At 42.4% G+C, this 16,021-nt stretch overlaps 1 protein-coding gene across 6 annotated transcripts in view; it reads right to left on the bottom strand.

Moving 5' to 3' along the window:
* Positions 1–16,021, bottom strand: part of LOC133571059 (tubulin monoglycylase TTLL3-like) — a 54,360-nt gene that overhangs the window by 16,983 nt on the left and 21,356 nt on the right. For 2 of the 6 annotated variants that reach the window (XM_072916613.1, XM_061924066.2), the window contains exons 2-6: positions 14,008–14,075; positions 8,351–8,408; positions 8,156–8,284; positions 2,106–2,220; positions 1,728–2,049 (exon numbers count right to left, since the gene is read on the bottom strand). In XM_072916613.1, the coding sequence (XP_072772714.1) occupies positions 1,728–2,049; positions 2,106–2,220; positions 8,156–8,284; positions 8,351–8,408; positions 14,008–14,075 (692 nt within the window). Of the gene's footprint in view, positions 1–1,727; positions 2,050–2,105; positions 2,221–8,155; positions 8,409–8,469; positions 8,621–8,693; positions 8,786–14,007; positions 14,119–16,021 lie in introns of those variants that run through there. The other 4 variants (XM_061924065.1, XM_072916612.1, XM_061924064.1 and 1 more) reach the window with 4 other exon arrangements.

Genomic DNA, 16,021 nt, shown 5'->3' with positions numbered 1-16,021 from the left:
ATAATTTCGCCACACCTAGTGTGTGTGTGACAATCATTGGTACTATAACTTTTAACTTTAACAACATTTAACTATGTATATATATTTCCGAATTGGTTTAACTGCCACCCGCCTGAATCTATTTAAAATCTAATTTTTTTTTATTTCAACCGCCCGACCCGACCCGACCCGACCCGACCCGACCCGACCCGACCCGCGGATAAAATCTAACTTTTTTTAATTTCATCCGCCCGATGCGCGGATAATCCGCGGTTGTGCCCGCAAACCGCGCATCTCTAACGGACACTCTAACCACTAGTTCTCTCTGGATTAAGGACTTTTAGAGGTTTTTAAAAAAAAATGTCTTCAATCTACTTCTAACAAAACAATTGTGTTCCTTGCTACATGTGAAGGGAGGATGTAGTTTGTGTTGGTCCTCATATTCTCTTCTGGGTTCGTTTGTCATGATACATCATGACTAGAGATGTCCGATAATGGCTTTTTTGCCGATATTCCGATATTGTCCAACTCTTAATTACCGATTCCGATATCAACCGATACCGATCTATACAGTCGTGGACATTTAACACATTATTATGCCTAATTATGTTGTGATGCCCCGCTGGATGCATTAAACAATGTAACAAGGTTTTCCAAAATAAATCAACTCAAGTTATAGAAAAAAAAATGCCAACATGGCACTGCCATATTTATTATTGAAGTCACAAAGTGCATTATTTTTTTTTAACATGCATCAAAACAGCAGCTTGGAATTTGGGACATGCTCTCCCTGAGAGAGCATGAGGAGGTTGAGGTATGTAAATGTGTTCAGTTATAAACATTCATTACCATGGATCTAAACTTTACCGCTGCCGGTACATTTTTATTGCAATAATTTCAGAATGTGTTTGTTCAATTTTTGGCCAAAGTAAGAGAAAGAAAACAATCTGAAGTTGTCTTTATTTTTTTTGTTTTAATGCCACGATTTTAATAGTCCGGCCCGCGTGAGAACAGATTTTCCTCCATGCGGCCCCTGAGCTCTAATGAGTTTGACACCCCTGGTTTAGCTGATTGGAGAGCGAGCTTCTGTAGCTAATGGGCCCATGACGATGACCTGTTTTGTTTGATCAGCCGTTTTACTGCCATGCTACAGACACTGTTTAGAAACTATTAAAGTATGTAAATAAATATTTACAAAATCTTTCTGTGTAAATAACTAATTTCTAAACTATATATCTGCGACTTATAAATAGAAAATATTTGCAACGTCCCGGAAGAGTTAGTGCTGCAAGGGGTTCTGGGTATTTGTTCTGTTGTGTTTATGTTGTGTTACGGTGCGGATGTTCTCCCGAAATGTGTTTGTCATTCTTGTTTGGTGTGGGTTCACAGTGTGGCGCATATTTGTAACAGTGTTAAAGTTGTTTATACGGCCACCCTCAGTGTGACCTGTATGGCTGTTGACCAAGTATGCCTTGCATTCACTTGTGTGAGTGAAAAACCGTAGATATTATGTGATTGGGTCGGCACGCAAAGGCAGTGCCTTTAAGGTCTATTGGCGCTCTGTACTTCTCCCTACATCCGTGTACTTTTTGAAACCAATACCGATAATTTTGAAACCGATACCGATAATTTCCGATATTACATTTTAAAGGATTTATCGGCCCATAGTATCGGCAGTCCGATATTATCGGACATACCTAGTGTTGATGATGAGCAATTCACACTAGGAAAGTGTTCCCCTTACTCACTGAACAACCAAATAGTAGGCACGGATAAACTCCTCCCACTCCTGCTTTGTAAGGGATTGACCCGGGTCCGAGCTGGTGTCGATGTCAGCGTGCTGTAAACTCTCCAGAAAACCCTGGCACACTTTGAGAGCGGTGTCGATCATTTTCGGAATCATCTCAGGTGGTTCTGAAATGGAGAAATGACAGCAAGATGTCCTCTGACACACATAATAAAGGGGGGTCATACCTCCAATGGGCTCCTTTTCCCTCTTTTTGTGTACGTCCTGCGCCGTCTCAACAACGTACTTCAGAAGACTGCTGCAGGCTGTCCTCCTGTAGTCCTCTATAAGGAGGACACACATGGTTAGCTGGATTATAGACGATGGAGAAATATCTCACCAATGAAAGCGTGCTTCTCATCCCGTGCCCCGAGTCGGTAACAGCGAGGAAAAAAGGTGTCTGGGTCGGCGGAGTCAAACCAGTGGAGGCTCCTCAGGTTGACACACAATCCCACCTGCAACAATTAGTCATGTCACTGATGTACTTTAACTTTTTAAAAGGAGATGTTCATGTGTAAGTGACTGGGAAACAACCTCTATAAGTCATACTTTCCAACCTTGAGACCTCCGATTCCGGGAGGTGGGGGCGTGGTCGGGGGTGGGGCGGGGGGCGTGGTTAAGGTATATATATATATATAAGAAATACTTGACTTTCAGTGAATTCTAGCTATATATATATATATATATATGTATATATATATATATATATATATATATATATATGTTTTTTTTTATTACATATATATATATATATATATATATATATATATATATATATATATATATATATTAGAGATGCGCGGTTTGCGGGCACAACCGCGGAGTCCGCGGATTATCCGCGGATCGGGCGGATGAAATTTAGAAAAATTAGATTTTATCCGCGGGTCGGGTCGGGTCGGGTCGGGCGGTTGAAATAAAAAAAAATTAGATTTTAAATAGATTCAGGCGGGTGGCAGTTAAACCAATTGGGAAATATATATACATAGTTAAATGTTGTTACCCACATACGAAAAACGAGCAGGCACCTGCAGCATATGCCACAACAGAAGAAAAAAAAAAAAGAGATGGACACTTTTACGGAGCGGAGAAGGGACGCCTCGCCGGGGTCCGGGACCGAGGCCCCTTCCCCCGAGAGGGCCCCACCGGGAGCCGTAGCTGAGGCGATCCGCGAGAAGGGCCCGACGCACGTCCAGGGTCACCACCGCGCCCACCGCACCGACACCCCGCCTCGTCCGCCTTCGCCGCGGCCGGCGTCACGCGCAGCAGGTAAGCAGCTTACCTGCCCGCCTTCGCCGCGGCCGGGGGCTCGTAACAGGGGTCACTCCGCGCACTCCGCCCGCGCAGCTTACCTGCCCGCCACCCCTGTTGCCGGGGGCGCGTAACAGGGGTCACTCCGCGCGCAGTGCGCTCACGAAAGGGGTGGGGCTCACCCTGGTTGATATAGACAGCAGGACGGTGGCCATGGACGTCGGAACCCGCTAAGGAGTGTGTAACAACCCACCTGCCGAATCAACTAGCCCTGAAAATGGATGGCGCTGGAGCGTCGGGCCCATACCCGGCCGTCGCCGGCAGCGAGACGCGCTTGGAGGTGCGCTCAGCGCGGCTCCCATATGATTGCGCACTGGTGTGCGTCTGGGTCATGACAGCGTGGCACGCGAATGTCTGAGCTGCATTGGATCAGTCTCCTTTCTTTAACAGGCAAAAGCTTTATAACCTCACTAATGCCTTGCATCGTCTATATTAGATATATAACAACGGGCGGGTGCGGGTGGATGGCGGGCGGGTGCGGTTCTGATCAAATGTTACATCGGGTGGATGGCGGATGGTTGACGACTTTCTGATGCGGTTGCGGATGAAATAATTGCCTATCCGCGCATCTCTAATATATATATATATATATATATATATATATATATATATATATATATATATATATATATATATATATATATAAATAAAAGAAATACTTGAATTTCAGTGTTCATTTATTTACACATATACACACACATAACACTCATCTACTCATTGTTGAGTTAAGGGTTGAATTGTCCATCCTTGTTCTATTCTCTGTCACTATTTCAGAACACACACATTATACAAATATACATTATAAAATCAATAAGAAAACGGGAGCTCTAATTTGGGAGTCTGAATTAGGATCAGAAGTTCCTATATAAACATTGCGCACTCACGTCGCCTTTTTGTATTGATTACTGCAGCTGTGCACTGGATTCATTCACAAATACAAACTACAACTCACAAACACTTTAGAGTTAGGCTCCACCATCAGAATGTGTACTTAAACTTATAAAGATCACATGGATATTATTCAGTGAGTTGATTCACCAAAACTAACCTGTTATACAGGAGGAAAAAGCACACAGGACGTTTCAGTTGTTCACAGACTGGTCGCGCTCATCAGAATGACAAGACACTTCCGGTCTGCAGGTGATAGCATTCAATTGGGAAGAAACGCCCTACTGCCCCCTACTGACCAATGTGAATACTGATAAATGTGTAATGACAGCTCCAAAAACGAATTCAAACCACAAAATAAAATAAATAAATCAACACAAAAATGTGACACATTATGGGTGGGTCACATATGCATGTACAGTAGATGGCAGTATTGTCCTGTTTAAAAGTGTCAAAACATTGCTGTTTACGGCAGACGAACTGCTTTACGGTAGACGAAAACTTGACTGCTGTTGTTGTGTGTTGTTACCGCGCTGGGAGGACGTTAATGAAACTGCCTAACAATAAACCCACATAAGAAACCAAGAACTCGCCCTCCATCATTAGCTGTTTATATGGTGGGAAAGCGGACGTGAGAACAGGCTGTCAACACGTCACTCAGGTCCGCATGGAGCTGGAGGGGGCGTGGCCTCCAGCTGCGCCTGAATTTCGGGAGATTTTCGGGAGAAAATTTGCCCCGGGAGGTTTTCGGGAGAGGCGCTGAATTTCGGGAGTCTCCCGGAAAATCCGGGAGGGTTGGCAAGTATGCTATAAGTTGTAACTTCAATGTTGATGTGAAGATAGACAAGGAGTCTCTCCTCCAGGATAGAGCTATCACTTTTGCATTCCGAAGTCTGAATTTAATGCCTCTTCTCGTGGGAGAGTTAACCCAGTCCACATACGAATGTCCAACTGAGGCTCCTTAATTTATTAAGGGCTCAACCATTATTTAGTTAAACCTGGTGGTTTGCTTTCTCCAAGTTGAATATAAACATTCACCATATGTAGAACATAATATACGTTAATTAATTCACTTCAATACAAAATGACTGTCTGAATTGTAATGTGCAACACTGCAGAATACTTGGTATGACACGCTGTAACTTTTAACTTCAAGACTCAATACCAAAACAACAAATTATGACAATATTAATGGGCCTACTTTAACAAAAATCCAATATTAACTTTCTTTTATGATAGCTTAAGATAAAGGTGTCAAACTCAAGGCCCAGGGGCCAAATCTGGCCTGGCACATTATCTTATGTGGCCCGCGAAAGCCTGGAAATAATATGCGTTAAAATCTTTTCTTACTAAATATATTTATTCTTTCCCTTTTGACATTAAAAATCATGTACTGCATGCAAATGCATATCTTTTAAAATCCAATATTATCAAAATCAAAATATTCTATTATCATGTATTCCAAAAATATTTTTTTGTTAAAATAAAAGATAAATACTGTACTTAAATATCTGCCTGACTTATGATTTAAAAACAAATGATCAATCAAATTGTAGACTGTAAAATTCACAATAAATTTTACGGTTAAATTCCGCCGACTGAGTTTTTTTTTTTACCGTAAAATCAACTTTGGTACTGTTTTTTCCCATATACAGTAAGACACTAAAACATTAAAAAACAAACAAAAAAAACATTAAAACAACAAGATTTTACGGTAAAAAACAAACAAACTGTTAGAATAATTGTATCTAAGTTATCACAAAACTTTGTGTTACATTGAGTTCAGCTCGCCCGGCTAGCAGACAAAAGCTGTCTTTGATCCGACCAAGCAAAAGGCTTGTAAAACTCCACTGTTTAGGATGGGAAGCAACATGAAGGTGTTCTGTTTCTTTGATGTATTGTAATCAACAAAAAGATATTGTCTTGACCCGAGATCTACAAAGCGAAGAGGAAGCAGGACCTGACTCCCCTACAGTGACCTTTTCTGTGAACTGTTCTGTAACCAAAGGCGATGGCTGTTTTCGACCCCCGTCCCTTAGAAACAGCTGTTGCCATAATCAGGGAAAGTCCAAATAAAAGAGGTGGCGTACAATCTTTCGCCAGAGCGTGGTGAGACTGTCCAAAGAGTACAGTCCAGACGTCTCTCCTCATCCATCCATCCATTTTCTACCGCTTATTCCCTTCGGGGTCACGGGTGGCGCTGGAGCCTATCTCAACTACGATCGGACTCTTCAATTGAGCCAAATTTAATTCTGTCTCTGTTTAATTCCTTGCTTCTTGTCTTGTTTAACAGATGTCATCAGTGTTTGAACCTGACACAAACTGGCAGCTCTGTTACATGAATTTTACCGCTCAAAACAGTGGTATTGTTTCTCCATTCCATTCCATTTATTTATATACTGTAAAAAAAACACTGCTTTTACTGTAAAATTCTGGTGAATGAGCTGCCAATGTTTAAAGTAAAATTTTAATATTTTTTTTTGCAGCTTATGTACAAAAATATATTGTTAATGTATTCGAAAATTCCTAGCGCCAACACTGATGGAGTATTGGTGCGTGCCAAACAGCAGCAGGCGGCTGTGACCTGTGGGCCGGTTCTAATACTAATCAAATATCATCCCGGGGGCCATAGATAATGGGGCCTTGACTTTGACACATAGGTTGTATAGGGACACCCTTAGTTCCTATAATTGTGTTACTTCGAACCATACTTGCCAACCTTGAGACCTCCGATTTCGGGAGGTGATGGTGGAAACTTTACACTAGACTTCAGGCAACGTGGATCCTGTGCCTCTCCTGTCTTCCTCCAGACTCTGGGACCTCGATTTCCAAAGGAAATGCAAAATTTGCATGGTTGGGTGATGGTTTGGGGTGCCATGTCATCTGCTGGTGTCGGTCCACTCTGTTTCCTGAGATCCAGGGTCAACGCAGCCGTCTACCAGCAAGTTTTAGAGCACTTCATGCTTCCTGCTGCTGACCTGCTCTATGGAGATGGAGATTTCAAGTTCCAACAGGACTTGGCGCCTGCACACAGCGCAAAATCTACCCGTGTCTGGTTTACGGACCATGGTATTTCTGTTCTAAATTGGCCCGCCAACTCCCCTGACCTTAGCCCCATAGAAAATCTGTGGGGTATTGTGAAAAGGAAGATGCAGAATGCCAGACCCAAAAACGCAGAAGAGTTGAAGGCCACTATCAGAGCAACCTGGGCTCTCATAACACCTGAGCAGTGCCAGAAACTCATCGACTCCATGCCACGCCGCATTAACGCAGTAATTGAGGCAAAAGGAGCTCCAACCAAGTATTGAGTATTGTACATGCTCATATTTTTTCATTTTCATACATTTCAGTTGGCCAACATTTCTAAAAATCCCTTTTTTGTATTAGCCTTAAGTAATATTCTAATTTTGTGACACACGGAATTTTGGATTTTCATTTGTTACCACTTCAAATCATCAAAATTAAATGAAATAAACATTTGAATGCATCAGTCTGTGTGCAATGAATAAATATAATGTACAAGTTACACCTTTTGAATGCAATTACTGAAATAAATCAAGTTTTTCACAATATTCTTATTTACTGGCTTTTACCTGTATATAAAAAAAAAAAATACTTGAATTTCAGTGTTCATTTATTTACACATATACACACACATAACACTCATCTACTCATTGTTGAGTTAAGGGTTGAATTGTCCATCCTTGTTCTATTCTCTGTCACTATTTTTCGAACCATGCTGAACACCCTCTCTGATGATGCATTGATGTGTGGCACGCACAAAAGTGCTTTCATCAAATGCACTAGATGGCAGTATTGTCCTGTTTAAGAGTGTCACAACATTGCTGTTTACGGCAGACGAACTGCTTTACGGTATACAAAAAAGTGACTGCTGTTGTTGTGTGTTGTTGCAACGCTGGGAGGACGTTAATGAAACTGCCTAACAATAAACCCACATAAGAAACCAAGAACTCGGCCTCCAATCATTCTATAGTTATAACGTGATTGGGCAGGTACGCTTTTTTATATTGTGGAGGACCTGAGTCCGCCTGAATTTCGGGAGAAAATTTGTCCCGGGAGGTTTTCGGGAGAGGCGCTGAATTTCGGGAGTCTCCCGGAAAATCCGGGAGTGTTGGCAAGTATGCTTCGAACACTGTACACTGCAGTATAAGCAACAATATCACATGGATGTACCTTGGTGGTGAAACTGCCTGCTTTGGCAAAATGGTTGATAATCTGATCTTTTTGCAAAACGCTGGTGTTGATGGCGTCTCTCCTGTTTGTCCAGTAGAAGTCAACCGGTTCATTCCGCACCAGCCTGGACTGTGAGAGGAGATGAGAAGTCTTTAGCAGAGCGCCACACCTCGTACGTTTTCTTTGCGTCTTTACCATCAGACCGTACAGTCCGTCAGGATCCCGCCCTTGGTCACCTGAGGAGAAGGATGGACTGCAATTGGTGGAGAAATGAAAGAGAGGACATTTAGGTTCTCATCACAGCTTCAGCTGACCTTCATCTTCACCCTCAAAGTCATCATTACAGCTGGTGTCTTTAACGGGACGCGTGGAGATGTGGTGATGCCGCTTCTCCACCCAGCCTCTAGCCCTCAGCGCAGCCCTGATGACCGGGTAAGGGCCATGCACTGAGAACACCTTATGTAACTACCATTGAGAGGAAATAGAATTAAATTGTGCATGTATACACGCTAATGTTTACGCAATTATTTGGAACGACCTTGACGGTCTTGCCCACAATGGCCTTGGCTGTCTTTAGTCTATCTGGGTTGAGAGAAGGCAGGTGGACACTGTGCCGACATGGAGGTGAAGCTGTCGCACACGCACACACACACACACACACACCCACACACAAACACACACATTTTTTTTGCTGGTAATGAAAGCAGGGAACAGCAGCAGGGCAAACAAATGGACTTTCCATATTTTCCGGACCATAGGGTGCACCGGATTATAAGGCATACTGCCGATGAATGGTTTATTTTCAATCTTTTTTCATATATAAGGCGCATTAAAGAGGTAATATTATTATTTTTTTCTTAAATATGAAAGACTTCCTTGTGGTCTACATAACATGTAATGGTGGTTCTTTGGTCAAAATGTTGCATAGATTAGTGTTTTTCAACCACTGGTGTGCCGTGGGAGATTATCTAATTTCACATATTTGGGTTAAAAACATTTTTTGCAAACCAGTCTGCAAATGATGTGTTGTTGTTATTTTTTACCCGCTTTGATAAATTGGACTTTTCATCAGAGTGTCAGGACCTGCTGAGAGCCCTACCACCACCAGACCCAGAGGAACCGGCCCCCTTCACAGAGGAGGAAGTACGGCGCCAGCTGAGCCGCTGCAAGCCAGGCAAGGCACCAGGGCCTGATGGCATTCCAGCCAGGGTGATCAGGGACTGTGCCATAGAGCTCTCCCCTATCCTACACTCACTCTTCTGTGAAAGCTACTGGACTGCAACAATACCTGCATTGTGGAAAACTGCAACCATCATCCCAGTACCGAAAAAATCCAGACCCACAGAACTCAACCATTACCGCCCCATAGCCCTCACATCCATAATTATGAAGTGCCTGGAGAAACTGCTGCTTCACACCATCCTTCCAGTTGTCACCCCACACCTGGACCCCCTCCAATTTGCCTACAGGGCCAGGAGGGGCACAGAGGATGCTGTGGCCTGCCTGCTGCATCTCCTCCTCCAGCATCTGGACTCCCCAGGCAACTTTGCCAGGATCCTCTTCGTGGACTTCAGCTCCGCCTTCAACTCCCTACAGAAGCATCTACTGATCCGGAAACTACACCAGCTCAACATCCCCCCTCAGCTGATCCACCTCACCCACAACTATCTCACCGACCGATTGCAAGCAGTAAGGGTGGGCTCAAACACATCCCCGATGCTTACCATCAACACCGGGGTCCCACAGGGATGTGTGTTGAGCCCTTTCCTGTACACACTCTACACCAATGACTGCCGTAGCATCTCACCCACCACAACATACTTAAAATACTCAGATGACACAGCCATTCTCGCACTCCTCTCCAACAGTCAATCCATCCTGGACTATCATAACACAGTCAAACATTTCACAGAGTCATGCACAGCCAGTTATCTGGAAATCAATGTCAATAAAACAAAAGAAATATGGTTCAACACCCCCTCACCTCAGAACCCCATCATCATAAACACACAAACAGTTAAAACAGTTGACACTTTTAAATACCTGGGCATAACCTTGGACAATAAACTCACCTTTGATCAACACACCACGGACATTCAAAAAAGAAGTCAACAAAGACTGTCAGCCATCCGGAAACTTAAAGGACTATACGTTGCACCTCATCTCCTGTTATTACTTTACCAAAGCATTGTTCAACCCATCCTTCTGTACTGTTCCACATGTTTTTTCACCATGCTTTCTGTAACCAACCGGACCAAACTCACACGCATTACAAACATAGCAGCTAAAATCATCGGCCTACCCACACCCAACATTTCAGACATAAACCACAGGTCCAACACCCGACTGGCAAAAACAATAGTCCAGGATATCACTCACCCACTACACCAATATATCATCCCACTACCATCAGGGCGCAGGTACAGAACAATCAAATTCCGGAGGGCCCGCCTCAGGAAAAGCCTGATCCCTGCAGCTATAGCCGCCCTTAACAGCAGGCCCGGCCGACCTGTCTGACAAGCCTGTAAATGTGTATTAGTCATGTATGATGTCTTTGTGTTAATTTTTTGTGTTATGTGTAATGTCTAGTGTTTAAATGTACGGCAGTGACAATGAATTTCCCCAAGGGGACCAATAAATCTAATCTAATCTAATCTTGTTGAGTGTCGGTGCTGTCTAGAACTCGGCAGAGTAACCATGTAATACTCTTCCATATCAGTAGGTGGCAGCCGATAGCTAATTGCTTTGTAAATGCAGGTAAAAAGGAGTTTTATGCTTAAACCAAAAATAAACAAAAGGTGAATGCCCTTAAGAAAAGTAATTGAAGCTTAGGGAAGGCTATGCAGAACGAAACTAAAACTGAACTGGCTACAAAGTCAACAAAAACAGAATGCTGGACGACAGCAAAAACTTACTGTGGAGAAAAGACGGCTTCCACAATGTACATCCGAACATGACATGACAATCAACAATGTCCCCACAAAGAAGGATACAAACGACTGAAATATTCTTGATTGCTCAAACAAAGTAGATGCGGGAAATATCGCTCAAAGGAAGACATGAAACTGCTAAAGTACTGGAAGTCCATCTTCGAAGCACTCTCCACGGTTTTAACAATTCAAATCAATCCAAACCCTTTCATTTCTGTATTTGGAATCATTCCTGAAGGGATGGAACTACCCAGGGCCGGCCCGTGGCATAGGCCGTATAGGCAAATGCTAAGGGCGCCGTCCATCAGGGGGCGCCATGCCAGTGCCACAAATGTTGGAGAGAAAAGAAAAAAAAAAAGTTGTTACTATTATTTCTAAATACAAAAAAATAATCTCACGTTAATTAAAATGCAAAGTAAAGCCTATTTAATAGAAATATTATTTGTTACAACATTACGCCCCCCCTCCTCCCCCCGCACGGTGCGCCCCCTCCCTTCCCGTACCATGACTCTTTTTGGACGTCACCACATCAAAAAATCAACACAAGATGTCAAAACGGCCAAAACTGTCAGGTGCCCAGGGAAGAAAAAAGAGAAAAGAAGAGGAGGAGAAACGAGAAAAAGACAGAGGTAGCAGGTAGGTAACGTTAGCCTACATGAAATTATTTGTCTGTTACAGAATGTGATAGTAACCTGGCTTTTTAGCATTAAGCTAATGTTACATGATTCGGCAATTGCTAATCAATAAATAGCTAGTTCTGTTTTAACGTCGGGTTAATATTGTGGAGGGGGCTAAATTGTTATGGAAAATAATAATGTAACGTTAGGTAATACAGTACTGATCCCACCTTACATTCCTCAGGGACATTTGTATTAGATCTTTTAAGCAGGTGTTTTTTGTTTACATTATTGCCTTCTGGTTAGCTAATGTTTGCCCTGCAGGTAATAGTCACTTTTCCACCCCTTTATATATTAGGTATAGTTGTAAGTAAAAAAAAAAAGGTGAAAGACAAAGCTATTCGGGTTCTTGTGAGTATATACACTTCACTGCCGATGTGGGGGGGCGCCACCTAAAATCTTGCCTAGGGCGCCAGATTGATTAGGGCCGGGCCTGGAACTACCTGTCGGGGGTCACAAAATAGTTGCCTTCACCACCCTCCTCGCACGCCGCCTGATATTGTTGAAGTGGAAGGAGGCTGTCCCACCCTTAGTCTCCCACTGGATAAGGGACGTACTAGCAAATCTGAAGATGGAGAAAATAAGATACACATTACGGGGCTCTGAAAACAAGTTTTTTAAAGTGTGGAGACCTTTTTTGACTTTTGTTGACCAATCTTCTACACAAGTGCAGGAAGAGCCTTAGATATGTACCTAAATATGGCCTTGTCATGCTGCGTCTACATTATGTTTCAGTTTTCAATTACTGTGTTTTAAGTGCCTTGTACTGAACTTTATCTATTTATGTTTTTTATTCCGGGTACTTTTGTACTCTTACTTTTGTTTTTTGTTTTTGTTTTGAGTGACAGCAGGGGTAGGGGATGAAGAGGGTTTGAATATGTTGTTAATGTGAATGTGAACTCAATAAAAAGAACTATGAAAGAAAGAAACTGCTAAAGGAAAATACCAAAAAAAGAGAAAAAGCCACCAAAATCGGAGCGCAAGACAAGAACTAAAACACTACACACAGGAAAACAGCAAAAGACTCTAAATAATTCAGAGGGCGATGTGACAGGTGGTGACAGTACACCTACTTTGAGACAAGAGCTATAGTGATGCATGCTTGGTTATGCTTTAAAGTCAAATCCAACAATTGCGACAACGACTTTTTACTGTCAACTGAGTTTATGATTTCTGCTGATGGTGTGCCTCCGGATTTTTGCAACGCAAATGTGCCTTGGCTCAAAAAAGGTTGAAAAACGCTGGCATAGATGATGTTTTACAGATCATCTTCAAGCCGCTTCCTGACAGTCTCTTCAGGATGCGCCGTTTTGTGGGCGGTCTTATTTACGTGGCTCGCCTTTCGACGGCGTCTTCTCCCCGTCATCTTTGTTGTAGCGGTGTAGCGTGCAAGGACGGGAGTGGAAGATGTGTCAAAAGATGGAGTTAACTGTTTTAATGATATTCACACTTTACTTCAATCGATAACGGAGCAGCATCTTCTCATCCGTCGGAAATGTGTCCCGTGAAAAAAACGTCCGACCGGAACTCTCTAATAACTAAAGTTCCTTGGGTGAATAATGTAAACTCACTACACCGGTATGTTTTAGCGCTTTCATGGCAAGTTTACTGACAGATATAAGTAAGAACTTTACACTACTTTATATTAGAAATGGCAACAGCGGAGGATGAATGTCCCATAACAAGAAGATAGAGAAAAAGAAGACGCTTATCGACTACGGTGTCAGCACGGACTACAAAGGCGGATGCGGGCGCAATTTTTCAGGACTCATGCAGATCCCAAATACAGATCAGCAGGTACCAGAAGGTAAGAAAAGTTGCTTTTGCATAATATTGCGAAACAAAATGCCAGATAATATGTCTTACCTTATACACACACCATAATAATACTCCTATGTTGAAGCACAGTACAATCCATCAAGTGGTGCGGCTTCATAGCTCACCAAAGTCCTACTAAAACATTTTGATACATTTATGAGCGCCGTGTGTTATGGAACACACAAAATGTTGGTGTTGTTTACTTGAGTCATATTGCAGTCTACACATATCTCTTATGTTTGACTGCTAAAATAGCTTTGAGGTCAGTAAGCAAAACCAGAATTATTCCTTACATTAGGCGCACCGGGTTATAAGGCACACTGTCGAGTTTTGATTTTTTTTTTTTTTTTTTTTTTTTTTAAAGAATTTTAAGTGCGCCTTATAGTCCGGGAAAATACTGTACATGTTTGCACGGTTTTTATTTCACCTTGACTGCATTGTTGGACCATAGCTGTGACCTCGAGGCCCTATTGTTTGACCCTGCGATCTTCCCTCCTGTGAAACAAAAGATGACACAGCAAGTGAACCAGTGACATGCTCTAACCTAAAACAAAAGCATATACATACATACACACACACACACACACACACACACACATACATATACATATATATATATACACACACACACACACACAGGTAAAAGCCAGTAAATTAGAATATTTAGAAAAACTTGATTTATTTCAGTAATTGCATTCAAAAGGTGTAACTTGTACATTATATTTATTCATTGCACACAGACTGATGCATTCAAATGTTTATTTCATTTAATTTTGATGATTTGAAGTGGCAACAAATGAAAATCCAAAATTCCGTGTGTCACAAAATTAGAATATTACTTAAGGCTAATACAAAAAAGGGATTTTTAGAAATGTTGGCCAACTGAAAAGTATGAAAATGAAAAATATGAGCATGTACAATACTCAATACTTGGTTGGAGCTCCTTTTGCCTCAATTACTGCGTTAATGCGGCGTGGCATGGAGTCGATGAGTTTCTGGCACTGCTCAGGTGTTATGAGAGCCCAGGTTGCTCTGATAGTGGCCTTCAACTCTTCTGCGTTTTTGGGTCTGGCATTCTGCATCTTCCTTTTCACAATACCCCACAGATTTTCTATGGGGCTAAGGTCAGGGGAGTTGGCGGGCCAATTTAGAACAGAAATACCATGGTCTGTAAACCAGGCACGGGTAGATTTTGCGCTGTGTGCAGGCGCCAAGTCCTGTTGGAACTTGAAATCTCCATCTCCATAGAGCAGGTCAGCAGCAGGAAGCATGAAGTGCTCTAAAACTTGCTGGTAGACGGCTGCGTTGACCCTGGATCTCAGGAAACAGAGTGGACCGACACCAGCAGATGACATGGCACCCCAAACCATCACCCAACCATGCAAATTTTGCATTTCCTTTGGAAATCGAGGTCCCAAAGTCTGGAGGAAGACAGGAGAGGCACAGGATCCACGTTGCCTGAAGTCTAGTGTAAAGTTTCCACCATCAGTGATGGTTTGGGGTGCCATGTCATCTGCTGGTGTCGGTCCACTCTGTTTCCTGAGATCCAGGGTCAACGCAGCCGTCTACCAGCAAGTTTTAGAGCACTTCATGCTTCCTGCTGCTGACCTGCTCTATGGAGATGGAGATTTCAAGTTCCAACAGGACTTGGCGCCTGCACACAGCGCAAAATCTACCCGTGCCTGGTTTACGGACCATGGTATTTCTGTTCTAAATTGGCCCGCCAACTCCCCTGACCTTAGCCCCATAGAAAATCTGTGGGGTATTGTGAAAAGGAAGATGCAGAATGCCAGACCCAAAAACGCAGAAGAGTTGAAGGCCACTATCAGAGCAACCTGGGCTCTCATAACACCTGAGCAGTGCCAGAAACTCATCGACTCCATGCCACGCCGCATTAACGCAGTAATTGAGGCAAAAGGAGCTCCAACCAAGTATTGAGTATTGTACATGCTCATATTTTTCATTTTCATACTTTTCAGTTGGCCAACATTTCTAAAAATCCCTTTTTTGTATTAGCCTTAAGTAATATTCTAATTTTGTGACACACGGAATTTTGGATTTTCATTTGTTGCCACTTCAAATCATCAAAATTAAATGAAATAAACTTTTGAATGCATCAGTCTGTGTGCAATGAATAAATATAATGTACAAGTTACACCTTTTGAATGCAATTACTGAAATAAATCAAGTTTTTCAAAATATTCTAATTTACTGGCTTTTACCTGTATATATATATATATATATATATATATATATATATATATATATATATATATATATATATTAGGGATGTCCCGATCCAGGTTTTTGCACTTCCGATCCGATACCGATACTGACCGATAGTGGCCTATCCGAGCATGTATTAAAGTTTAAAGTTATTTAGCCTACTTAGTTGTCAGAATCATGTTGAAAAGGGTTTTAGTACTCTTGATAACAACTAG

This window comes from Nerophis lumbriciformis, linkage group LG28 (genome assembly GCF_033978685.3).
Source record: "Nerophis lumbriciformis linkage group LG28, RoL_Nlum_v2.1, whole genome shotgun sequence".
Taxonomy (NCBI): Eukaryota; Metazoa; Chordata; class Actinopteri; order Syngnathiformes; family Syngnathidae; genus Nerophis; species Nerophis lumbriciformis.
Note: the sequence above shows the minus strand (reverse complement) of the source record. Positions and strands in the feature narration are given on the sequence as shown.